The 13,356-nt window shown below is 38.2% G+C and overlaps 1 protein-coding gene across 1 annotated transcript in view; it reads right to left on the bottom strand.

Annotated features, from left to right (window-relative positions):
• ITPR2 (inositol 1,4,5-trisphosphate receptor type 2) overlaps positions 1 to 13,356 on the bottom strand; it is a 520,896-nt gene that overhangs the window by 416,906 nt on the left and 90,634 nt on the right. The window contains exons 3-5 of the mRNA XM_047787348.1: positions 4,106 to 4,221; positions 3,242 to 3,328; positions 930 to 1,088 (exon numbers count right to left, since the gene is read on the bottom strand). Coding sequence (XP_047643304.1) covers positions 930 to 1,088; positions 3,242 to 3,328; positions 4,106 to 4,221 — 362 coding nt within the window. The remainder of the gene's footprint in view (positions 1 to 929; positions 1,089 to 3,241; positions 3,329 to 4,105; positions 4,222 to 13,356) is intronic.

Genomic DNA, 13,356 nt, shown 5'->3' with positions numbered 1-13,356 from the left:
GTCAGAATAATCACACTTTTATATTGCTTTGAATTTTTAATGCTAATTTTTCAAAATCTCAACTATTTTTCTTGATAACCTGACCCAGTATTTGTAAAGCATTTGATTTATGAAAGTTATTCAGTATTTGGTGTCAATCAGAATTTATTAAGCACTTCCCATATGCCAGAGGCTGTCACCTGATACTTCATTTGCTACACACAAAAATATCTAACTATGGATCCTACTGAATCATTCCACGTAATTTTTATTTTCTCTACTCTATGAAGTAGCAGAAAAATATTTTAGCACCTACTAAATTTCACAATACACCATGATCATATTGTACAGCATATTTAAATGTTGTCAACAATGAGCTACTGCCAATCTATAGCTCCCCATGCATTACACTGCAACTGGCCACAGAGCCAGTAAATGAAATATTGTCATGATTCACTGTGCTACTCTATTCATTCAAAAGGGGAGACACCTTCTAAACACTGCTCTTTTCCCTTACAGCCATGCTCCCTCCTGATTAGACAGAGAAACAAACTCTGCCTCTCCCTTAAAAAAAAAAAAAATCAGCCAATATTAACTTTACTGAAATTCCTTTTGGCTGCAAGGTGATTTTCAATTGTCTGATCTTTGTCTTTTTACGATTCCAGACTGTAACTTGTGCTCTAAATAAATGCTACCTATTAAGGAAATTAACATATAGAACAGGTATTGAAAATTGAAAACTGTATTTCCTCTCTTTGTACTTTCTGGATTCTCTATGATTAAGAACTCTTGTATTTAAGAATGCATGAATGTATATAAATGTATGACTGGGTCACTCTGCTATACAGCAGAAATTGACACAACCCCGTAAATCAACTATACTCTAATAAAATTTAAAAAAATGAAAAAAAAGAATGCATTGCTTTTCTCTTCATCTTGTATTTACATACATTGTCACCCTCACTTCTCAGCTTCCAGAAGGGATGAATATAAAACCAAGACCCTTCATTTCCTGCAGCATCCAAGGACACACGCATGGCATTCTTCTCGAGTAAAGCGGGTAATCTCTTGTTGACAGTCAGATACTTGTTGCTTTTTATATGCAGTAGCTGTAGGAGAAGGATATGGATTACCACCTTTGTTCTTTGATCTCCTCTGTTAATCACATGTATATGTTTACATTTATATCATGTGCCCACATAACACAGCTCACAGCTCGGGTTAGAGATGAAACAAAGAAGCTCTTTGCCAACTCCACACTCACCACCATTCCAAGCTGACACTCTTTGGATTCCTCCTCACCTCCACCCCCAATTCTGTTTCATAATGAAGTGAGCACATGAGAAAAACAAACCAGGTCTCTGAATGACTTTCATCTATGGAAAAATAACAGGATAAACCCAGGCTTCCCAAAGGAGACCTGGAGGTCCCCTCACCCCCCAACCCACATTCTTTCTCAATTCCTGCCCAGCCACACAAAGAGAATATACTAAAGAATAACCAAGGAACTGGAAGAATGCACCAACCCATTTAGCATTATTAACCACCCCTGCCCACAGACAGCCCTCGTCCTGGGAGGAGGCAGGCTCCCATGCTAAACAAACTCTGCCACTTCCACGAGGAGACGCCCATCCCGCCCCTTCTCAGACGAGGGCAAAAGTAGTTCTGCTCAGGTTATTTGGACTCCATGGGCAAAACCTTTCCAAGATATTATTCTACTGAGTCAGAAAACTAAAACAAATAACCTTCCCGTCTATTACTACAATCATTTCAATAAAGAATGGTCATTCTACTATCCACAATATCAGAAGGAAATTATCTCAGAAACCAGTGAAAACCCTCCTAGGCCAACAGCACTCTTTTCGGAATCCACCCTGCTACAGCACTTGGCTCAGCCCCTAACTCACCACGCCAACATTTGCAAGTCAGGTTCTTGACAAGAACGTGAGCTCCAATGGCTGGTGCTTAATATTAACCCAAACTTGGTTAAGAGAAACTCAAGTTATGGGGGACCACCCAAGGGACATGCAGCCACTGGATATAACCCATTACTGGATGAACTCAATTGTCTAGGGAGCCACAGACCCAGGCTCCCTCGTCCCATCAGAGACCTGCTCTGACGGTCCTGTACTCTGGCATTTTGCCATTGGCCAATAACAAAACATCAGAGGATGTTATTTTTCAAAACAGCTCTATGAAACACCTCTTTGTAGTACTTATGGTTAAGGAAGTTGTTAGGACCATTGTTTACTATCTTAAACAGTGTCCTCTTTATGAAAGCTCATTGGAGAGACAGTTTTCTGGTCTTCTTCCTGGGAATGTTTGGGCTTCTAGACTTCTCACTTCAGTTCTATGTATGGTGCTTTTATGTGAAGGCTGCAATATTTGATGCCCTTCTAGCTAAGTGGGCAACCGTAAGGCTTCTAATCAAAGTCTACCTGCCCTTACAACACAGATTTTATAAACACACCTGGCCCTGGACTTCACTTTATTCATATTCATTATCTTCCCTTTGATCCAGTTGCTTTATTTTTTTCTATTTTATCTTTTTATGTGGAATGTATTTTTGAAAATGCCTTACATTCTTTTTGGTACAAGGTGAGAAACATATTAACCATCCAAGTACAAAACTAAGAGATCTAGGAGGAGCACCAGACGGGGATGTAGCTGAGACAAATCAGAGTGCCTAACTGAAATAGATTTAATAACAACTCAAGGACAATTCCCATCTAAAAGGACAATTTGATTTTTGGATGCAAACTGCTATATTTGGTATGGATGGGCAATGGGATCCTACTTCACAGCACAGGGAAATGTGTGCGATTGGGTCACTTTGTTGTACAACAGAACTTGATGAAACATTGTAAATCAAATATATTTTAATAATAGCAAAAAAATAAAAAATAAAAGGATAATTTGAAAACTTCCTACAAAATGAAAGGATAAAGCCTCATACATCACCTGTTAGTCTCATTGTTTCTAAAGGACTATTTTATTACAGGTCTTCCCCATCTTCTTCCTTCTGATTTAATAATCTGTGCATACATCTAGACAGGCTCGCTTCTTTATGTATATTCACCAGATATACTTATACAGAATGGTGTGCTGAATATTAACTGAAAATCTCACACTGTCTGTATAATTTCCCACCAAAGAACAAATGATGACGTCCTCAAATTTTAATGCAGTTTGGCATTCCTACCAAAAGTAAATTATCCATAAAATATTCACCTCTTTTAGGAAAAAGTAAATAGACACTTACTTGTATAACATTACTGTATTTCACAATTTCTCCCAACAGTTTCTTATTCTCTGACTCATTTTGTTTTTGTTCCAGTTCTGCAGCATGCTGTAAAATGATTATCAAATATTTAGTGTGGAAGCATAGTAAACAGAGCACAATAATTGACAAAGAAATGAGGTTTATTTTAGGAACAAAGACAACCACGACTAAAATAGGCTGGTTGCTTTACTCTTGGTGCTTCAGGAAAGAGAGACAATAATTAAATATGTGATTACAACATGTGATAATCCTCTCAGTTTAAGGCTGAAATGTAGCCAAAAATATTTTGGGATACTTTTATGTTGGAAATTTCAGAAAGCACTAGGCACGTTGGTCCTCTAATGTTACTTTCAGAAAGAATATTGCTAGAGAAACCAAATATAGTAGGTAATTTTCAAAAGCCTGAAAATACCATTTCCATTCTTAGAGTAACAGGAATTTCAATGACACAAATTAAGTTCTATTAAGTTGATACTCAGGCCAAATCAGAAACAATAGACTTTCAATTTTTTTCCAATAGTCTTTCAAAAAAATTAGGGCCCATGCCAAGTAAAACATAACTGGATGTGATATTCCTACAGAGATTTCATATTGGTTTTTAGTGTGATGTGAATATTTGAATTAGTCTGACACGTCCTGATAAAGAGCAGAAATGTATTATCTACACACCAGGAAATCAGTAGTCACACCCTATAACTTAAAAATCCTTTGACTTGCAATGTGCTGCCACATCTATTCTGAATCTCAGTGTATCAAATGAAATCACTAAGCTACGAAATAAATCTTTTGTTATTGCTGTACTTGTTCTAGTCTAAGCCGGACAGCTGGAAGGCTGGCCCTTACCTGTAATTTCTTCAGCAAGGCTGTCTCTGTGTGGTTCCCTTGTTTAGCCTGCTTGGCTTTCCAATATTGTTTCTGTGCAGAATATCGGTTCATAGGGCACACCTTAAAGAGGCAGTCTATGACAAACCAACAAATGAAAACACTGTAACTAGGGAGACCAGCATTTCTTAGATTTCCCTTATAGCCTAGCTTTGGGATCTTGGAATCCCTGAGTATAAATAACATTTAAACATCATCTAGTCCATACCCCAATCAACTCTTAAATCCCCCCCATAACATCCTTTTCAAATAATTATTTAGCCTGTTAAAATACCACCTTCTTTATTAGTATAGGGTTTTCAAAGGAAACAATAGCTAGTGTAATTTATAAAGAAATCAAACCAATGTATTCATTTTAAAGCACTTCTTAATCATAATGGGGTACCTGGTCTTAGAAAATCAATTGAATGAGATTAGTGTCTGTCACTGCCTTATCTGACCCTGCACAATTAATTACTTATTCACAGTAGGTATCTTTGGCAGTCAAAGTGATGCAAGCAGTGGAAACAATCACAGTAACCACATTTCAGCCACCCATTACTCAAGTTTCCACATTCCTGGGGTGAATATGGTGTGGAAATAGGAGACCCAGGGTGTTATAAGGGAAAAACAAAATAAAACAACAAAAAACTAAACCGAGATTTTAGTCCTAAATCTACTGCTAATATCAAGTTAGGAAATCATAGCGGGATAATATAATTAGTGATATCTCTTAAGTCAAAAAGCAAAATATATTTCTTCTGTGTAATAAGGAAAATGAAAGTCTATCTAAACAATGCTTGCATATGGTAATGATTTTATACTTTGTGGAAAAGACTACAATCTAGAATAAAGGTCAATTCCCAAAATTCTATAACAAAGAAGTATTGACATAAAGGATTCAAATATTATTTTCATTTTTCTCACAAAAAAATAATAATTCTATATAACAAATTTATCTTGTTTTGATGTGTTAATATTATAATCTTTTGCATTTTTAAAATATGTTTCACAAAATAAAATTCATTCAACTCAAATCTCCATTTTAGCTACATTCTTGACTACATTATATACAGGCTCACTCTATTATTCTCCTTAAAAGTAATCATAAAACTAAATGAGACTTGATTTGTTTTCAAATCTCACTTACTTACGCCTCTAATGACACACATGATCAAGAAATATGACTAAATTTTTGTAAGGACTTCTTAAAATTAAATAATGACTTTTTTCCCTTTAGCTTGTAATCACAAAAACAAATTCTGTTGATTGCCTCCTGCCTACACATATAGAGCTCTAGAAAACATTATTAACTTCCAGTCTAAAAGTTATTGATGTGGGAGTTCGCATTGTGTTTCAGCAGGTTACGAACCGAACTAGTACCTGTGAGGATGCGGTTTTGATCCCTGACCTTGCTCAGGGGGTTAAGGACCTGGCATTGCCGCGAGCTGTGGCATAGGTCACAGATGTGGCTCAGATCCTACGTTGCTGTGGCTGTGGTTTAGGCTGGCAGCTACAGCTCTGATTCAACCCCTAGCCTGGGAATTTCCATATGCTGCAGGTGCAGCCTTAAAAAAAATTTTTTTAAATAAATAAATAAAAGTTATTGATGTGGATGAATAAATATTTTATAAGTAGCAGAAAAGAAACACCTTCTAACTGCTGAAAGTATGTTGGGAGAGGGTCGTAACTGCAATATGATACAGGAACCATCACTTGGCGAAAGCCTTATAACTAGAAAGCCTTATAACTAGACCTGAAAACTGTTTTCCTTGGCAACATATTTAATAAGTCCTAGAAAATATGTCCTATATATTAGTATCTACAAAGAGAATAAACACTTTTTTTCAAGCACACATATGGAGGTTGTTCACAGATATCTCCAAAACAGCACTCCCAGTTTAATTCAGCAGACTATTTTGACTGTCTTATATTAGGCAAGTGGACATCCTCTACATTGTATAGTTCAGCAAAAACCCAAGTCTATATTCAAGTAGAACCAAACTCTATAATCTGCAGTCTCTACTTCTGACTTCCTTTATCTATGAAAAGAGAGGGGGGAAAAAATGTGTGCTCCATTACTTCAAATTCCATTACTTAAGTTCATTAGGAAATGGTCTTGGACAAAGACAATATTTTCCCGAAATTCTAGACCATCCCAGGAGCACTCCTAGTGAGTGGTATCCTTGGGTAGCTAGCAAAGAAACCAGGTGTCATGGGCCTCATCATCCCAACTAAAGTGATTGGGAAGTGAAGCCAAACAACCAGCCAACTAGAGTTTTCTGGTTAGATTGCCTCTGGGTGCTAAGACTCAGATCCTGTCCTCAGAAAGCCCTCCATATAGTGGGCAAAATGGGCATCTGCTGTGTGCCAATGTTTCACAACAGAGCTGTGGAGAAGGTGCTGGGGGCTCAAAGATGCGTATGATCAGCTTCTTCAGGGGAGGCCAGAAGAGTTTCCCCAAAGAAGACACAAGTCAAGAACCAATATTAATTCAGCACACTGGGAGTTCCCTGGTGGTCTAGTGGTCAGGACCTGGACTTTTACCACTGCCCGTGTTCAATCCTTGATCTGGGATTTGAGATTCCACATCAAACCACTGCATGGGATGTGCCCCCTCACCCCCAAGAGGAAATTCAGCACTTCGGCAAAAGGGTTCAAATGCTCAGAGAGGAAGGGAGTTCTCAAAGAGCCCATGGCCAGTACAAGGGCAGAGAAGGATGCCCAGAGAAGGAAAACTCGAGCCCAGGCTTTGACATGAAGTCCAAGAAGCTGGCTGAAATCAGGGTCTGCAGAGGGGCACATTCTTGGTAAGGAGTATGCCCTTTATCCCATGGGAAATGCCCTGCTCTTACAGGGTTTTCAGCTCTTGGAGCTTATGAGGGTGGTGAGAACACAGCAAGACGCCCAACACAAAAGCCCACTGCCAGCATAATGAGAGTCAGGAAATCTCTGCTTTGGGGCATGCAAGGGAGTTTGAGGGCAGCTGTAGATGTAAAAGGAAATCAGCAGAACCAACAGGCTTAATCTTATCTGTTCGTGTGGGATGGGAATAGAGAGGGAGGACAGCCAAGCAGGCCTCCACCCACTCCCTCAGAGACACTAAGCCTCAGATTTCAAAAGCCCTTTCCATTTTCAGGGCCTCAGTTGCATGGTTCCCCTCAGCAATCTCCTCCAGGAGGCATCTTATTTTGTAAATAACCGGTCTGTTTGCATGGGAACTAATATCACAGGTCTATTTTGGTTGATGGGAGGGAACCCAGGGCATGTAAAAGTCAATAAAAATGCTTGTAGTGGTGATAATGGTGGGTGTGTGTGTGTGTGTGTGTGTGTGTGTGTTTAATTCTCTCTGCCTCCTTTGCAAAACATTTTCAAAAACCTACCGGTCTTGGGCTAGTCACATATTTTGTCTGATTCTAAATAAAGGCATTAGTAAGACCTGCCACGCCTAATTCATAGGGCGGCTGAGATGTGCAAAAAAGACAATCTGTAAAACTACCCTGTGAACTTTAAAGCCCTATTATAAGTGTTAAATGTAAGGTATCATTATTAATATTGCTTCATTCATTCAGCAATAGTTTCACGAAGATCAAGAGGTGACTAAACATTTATAGAGCTCTCGGTAAGAAGCATCAAAAAGTAGAGTTTTCCGATTAAATCCAAACATAACCCAAATGTGCCCAAGTTCATGGCAAGATGTTCGCCTTTGTGGTTTAAGAGGCCACAATGTGTTTTTTTATACAGTTCTGGAATTCCCTGAAAGAGCATGGCAGGTAGCAGAGGATGCAATCCCCATTACCTTTTAACACATTTAAAATATGCAGAAGCAATCACGAGCATCACCATGGGTACAGCCTTTGACAAAAAGTCCATGTTTCTTTTTGCTTTTTTGCTGGTTTTTTTTTTTTTTTTTTTTGGTTTTTAAGGCCACACCTGTGGCATATGGAAGTTCCCGGACTAGGGATCAAATCCAAGCTGTAGCTGCCGGTCTACACCACAGCCACAGCAACTTGGGATCTGAGCCACATCTGTGACCTACACCACAGCTTATGGCAATGCTGGATCCTTAACCCAGTGAGCAATGCCAAGGATCGAACCTGCATCCTTATGGATACTAGTTGGGCTCGTTACCACTGAACCACAACAGGAACTTCCAAAAAGCCCATGTTTCTTGGTATGCAGAAATCCAGCCAATTCAGAGCCAGCCACTATCACAGCCTTCCTCACCCTGCTTCTAGAACAAGCTCTCTAGAATCCCTTGGTCTGCTCATTCTAAAATTAGAAATGTATATACTGCTGGGAAAAAAAGGTGAAACCTACTCAGTGTTGTTCATAAACTAGGTAACAACAATCTCTTTAGCATTTTAAGACTCAAAGAATAAAAAAAAAAAAAAAGGTTTGCTTCATACAACAAACACCAAAAGTACAAATAGAAGGAAATAATCTGAGTTAAAAAAATTTTTTTGACTGCACCCACGGATGTGGAAGTTCCCAGGCCTGGGATTAAACCTGCGCCACAGCCGTGTGACCTGAGCCGCTGCAGTGACAGTGCAGGACCCTTAACCTGCTGCACCACAAGGGAGCTCCAAGTTAATTAAAAAAACAAACAAACAAAAAAAAAAACTTAACCTTAAGACCTGAGGCCAGTGAGTTAGAAAAATTATAGAAGTTTGGGAAATGTTAGAAATCTGACAGAACAGGCTATGTTCAGTCAGGCAATATTGTGAAAACAATGTGTTAGGACAGTTTTTTAACAATCGTGGCAGGAAATCAAGCCCCCCAGAAGGTTTCACTGAAAAGTCTGGTGGCATCTTTAACTTGTGAATAAATGCTAGAGGAGGAAAGAAACATGAAAGCCTCTCAAATGGTATGCAGCACATAATCCATGGCATGTAACACTGGAAATCAAGGAGCGAACCTTCCCACGTGACTCCCTGTTAAGTCTGGAAGGGAACCAGTCTAAACCTCCACCCAACTAAATCGTCTTGAAATGTTTTACCTTGTACATATTACAAGCACTTCTGAAAATAGTTGTATCTAAGGCAGTTTCTACATCCCAGAAACAACTGTCTCTAGGGCTCCATCCAGGGCTAAGATAACTATAAAGTTCAAGTTATATAGTAGCTAGCAATTTCCTTGGGAAATTGTGGGGGGGGGGGCCTTTCTGTTTCATTTCTCCTCACTCCACAAGATGTTGTAAGATTTAAATGAGGCAAGACAGTATTAAACCATCAGCAAATGCCTGTCACAAAGCAGGCACCCAACAAATGGCTCTTTCATGGTAGCTTGTAAAATTACATCATACGGCTTACAGGGAACGTGGTTGCCAAAAGCTCTATTATCTCTCCACATAAAGAAAGGGGGGGGGGGGGGCATCTGGCGCTTTTCTTCTTCTCTTTTTAATATAAACAGGATGGAGCAGAGTTCTATGAAGACAATAGGACCTTCCCAGTGATAAAATGGAAAATGGTAACAAAACTCTCCCCAGGGTAAGGGACAGGCAGACAAGAGGCCACTGGACACTAGCAATTAGAATTCAGAGTTGGTCAGGGGAGAGGTACCATTCATTCGCCGAAAACAGAACTCTAGCTCTCTTTTGGTTTTTCAGTTTCTCTACAAAACACATCCAGAAATACAGTGTGTATAGAGAACTCTTTATGACTAGGGTGTGTTTTTAAAAGGAGAGTGTTTTGTTTATGTGTGGAAATTTCAAACCAAACACTGACCCCTTTGATCATAGTCAAAGACAAGCATAGAGAGGGTATCTAAGTGGGAAAGTGCCCTCTAGAATGTTACAAAGGCCAAAGAAAATTTATTGCAGGTGTTAGCAAATGTTAGAATGTATCACAACATGTAGATGGGCAACCATGAACTTTGCAGGATAACATCCTCTAGGCAAAAGTCAGCTATTTTACTGCTGAAGAGGGAGAGAAATGGCCTTTTGTAATTACAGGCTTGTAGACTACGAAAATGTTAGAACTCGAAAGGGCCCCAGATAAAATCTGACCTTTCCTTTCTCTGAGATAAAAAAGCAAAAATTTAGAGAGTGAATTGCCTTGGTCATTCATGATATAATCTCTAGATTAAAATAAATTATAAATATGAACACGTTCAGCCGCACATAGGATGCTTGAAAGCCCTGACATGTGACTGTCTGGCCCCTTGGAGGCAGGGGTAGTAATACCACACTTGGTTTGCTCATTATGGTTTACTGCCATGAAGCACTTCATAAATTCTAAAGAGTACTACATATTGATCATAAGGATCATTTGATCTTCAAAATAAAATTTAGATCCACCAGTGCTCATTTTCATTCCTGTCAATGTATACATTTTAGCTTTAAACGAACCATGAACACTAGACATTAGTACAATTTATGATCAGAAGATCATAATTATAATTTTTCAACTAATTTTGCCATTCTCAAAGTATCATATTAGTACTGATAATCAAAAAAGTGTAATAAGCATACTGATTCCCAAGCAAAATGCAAGTCTCCAAATCCTATTACACAAACATCAGGTTTGAAAGAAAAGACATGGAAGTCAGTTTACACATACATAAATGTGTGTGTCTATACTCACAGGCACACACAAACACAATACTTTTATATATAACATATTTGATGTATTTATTTGTTTTTATTTATAAGTATATAAGATACTTCTATGGTGTCTTCTATATATCAGAGGTTGTCACATTCCCTCATTTAATTCTTCTAAGAAACTTCTGAGGTAAGCATTAGTTTGATAAATGAAGAAAGAGGAACTCAGAACATTTTAAAGATCTAACTTAAAGTCTCAAAACTAGTTTTTAGACTTAATACAGATCAGTCTCTCTCCAAAGCCCATCTTCATAATTTAATAGAAGACATCCTATATTTCTGAAATTAAAACTTAAAAAATACATTTACTTCATATCCAATACAACAGCTATACTTTATAAAAGAGCAGAAAATAACAAGAGTTGGGGAGTTCTTGCTGGGGCTCAGTGGTGACGAACCCAACTAGTATCCATGAGGATGCGGGTTTAATCCTTGGCCCTGCTCAGTGGGTTGAGGATCCAGCACTGCCGTGAGCTGTGGTACAGGGCATGCAGCTGCAGCTCTGATTAGACCCCTGGCTTGGGAACTTCCAAATATCACGGGTGCAGCCCTAATTTAAAAAATTAAAATGAAAATGAAAAATAACAAGAGTTGTCACGAATGCGGAGAAATGGAAACCCTTGTGCATTGCTGGTAGGCATATAAAACAGTGCAGTCACTATGGAAAAAAGTATGGCAACTGCTCAATAGGTTAAACAGAAGATGAGCACAGGATCTAGCAATTCCACTTCTGAGTATACAACAGAATTGGAAGTAGGGACTCAAACAGACACTATATTTATGCTCATAGCCACATTATTCACAATAGACAAAAAGTAAAATAATCCAAAAGTCCATCAAGAGATGAATGGATAAAGAAAACTTTGTATACACTTACCATAAAATATTATTCAGCCATAAAAAGAATAAACTTCTGATACATGCTAAAAAAATACACTTAGGTACATTCACTGAAATTAAAACACACCATGGTAGTCTAGTTGTCCCTGACTTGATACTCTCAGAAATGCTGAGTTTCTTCTACGAGGACCCAAAACGGTATGAAAAAGAGACTCTCTGAGCATCTGAAACTATAACCTAATAGAAGTAACAAAGCAGCAAACTAGAAATTGTTGGGCAGGGAATTTTATGGCCCCAAGGCCTCTACTTGAAAAGTAATAACTTTCAAATAGCAGAACAAGTAAACTCTTCAGACAGGTAAATTAACTTTATAGTGCTAGGCTTTTTAAACCAATTTTAACATGGCAATAATTACTCCTGGCCTAAATTTTTTTTAAGTCGAACGCATTTTATGCCAAGTTATAGTTATGCAACGGAGTTACGTAGTATTTGGATTGAAGAACTGCTTGTGGTTCATTGCCTAGCTACTAAATTAACTGCTATTCTCATATGTGAGAACCAAAACAAAAGCAATTTGCTGTGCTAGGTCCCCTGTGAGCAGATATTTGCCCATCAGACAAAAAAGATCATGAAGTCCCAATCATCATTATTTTTATAGATTTATGTCCAAGTGAAACTAGCTTTTTGTTGATAACTACAACCACAAAGCATCTATCTCTATAAATAATTTAGAAGTCAATGGACAATAACTTTAGAGCAGTATTTTTAAAATTGTAATTTTGCAAACCAGAGTTCAAGTCAATTTATTTGGCTTCGATCTGCCCTTTTTGAATGGAATGGAATAGAATAGAAAGTGAAGGGACGAGAAGAGAAAGAGAGGACACTGCAATAGCAAGTACTCATTCCAAGAAACTTGTTTCTGGTGTGTGTGTGTGTGTGTGTGTGTGTGTGTGTGTGTGTGTGTACATGCTGGATTACAATGTGAAATACAGTATTCCATACTGAGAGTTGCAATGAAAATTGTGTTTGAAGGTGATTATCCTAAAAGACTGTATCTATGTACAGGTTAAGATGAAAGGAACTGAATTTAAACATAAATAAACAAATATATATATATATATATAAAGACAGGAGGAGAGGGGGAAAGGAAGAGAGATGTTGGAAAGGAGGGAAGGATGGAAGAAATGAGGAAGGAAGGAAAGAAGGAAGGAGGGAGGGAAGGAAGAAAGGAACCCTGTGGTCAAGAGGAGAAAAAACAGAGCCAAGGGGATGTTTTGTTCTGCTCTATAATGACTTTTGAAATTCAGTTTTTATTTTGAGTTAAAATCTATCCTTTTATCAATTGCCCCATCAAATTTCCATATAGGCAATTATAATGAAACAGGAAGATGCCCTTTTAAATATATCTCCCTCCTTTTCACCTCACTCTAGTTGACCTCTATATTTTCTACAGCACCTATCTATCAGATGGTAGCTTTCGTGAGTTAACATATTTGCATGGAACTCTACCTTCAGCACCAATTATCTAGTATAGGAAGAATACTAGAATGTGCAGAGGAAACTCCTGCCAAGTTACCTGAGAAACGATGATTCGATTTCTATTCTTTCTCCTCTAAAAATTTTAGTCTTTTTTGTCTCCTATTAAAAGGAAAACACCTGAGAAGGGAACACACTAAGATCTTGGTTCTCAGTTGAAAACTGAAAACTCTATCCAAAATATAATTCACTAGAGTTGCCTTGTGGCACAGCAGGTTAAGGAGCCATCATTGGCACTGCTGTGGCAGGAGTT

Source organism: Phacochoerus africanus, chromosome 7 (assembly GCF_016906955.1).
Source record: "Phacochoerus africanus isolate WHEZ1 chromosome 7, ROS_Pafr_v1, whole genome shotgun sequence".
Classification (NCBI taxonomy): Eukaryota; Metazoa; Chordata; class Mammalia; order Artiodactyla; family Suidae; genus Phacochoerus; species Phacochoerus africanus.
This window is presented reverse-complemented; position numbering and strand designations above follow the sequence as displayed.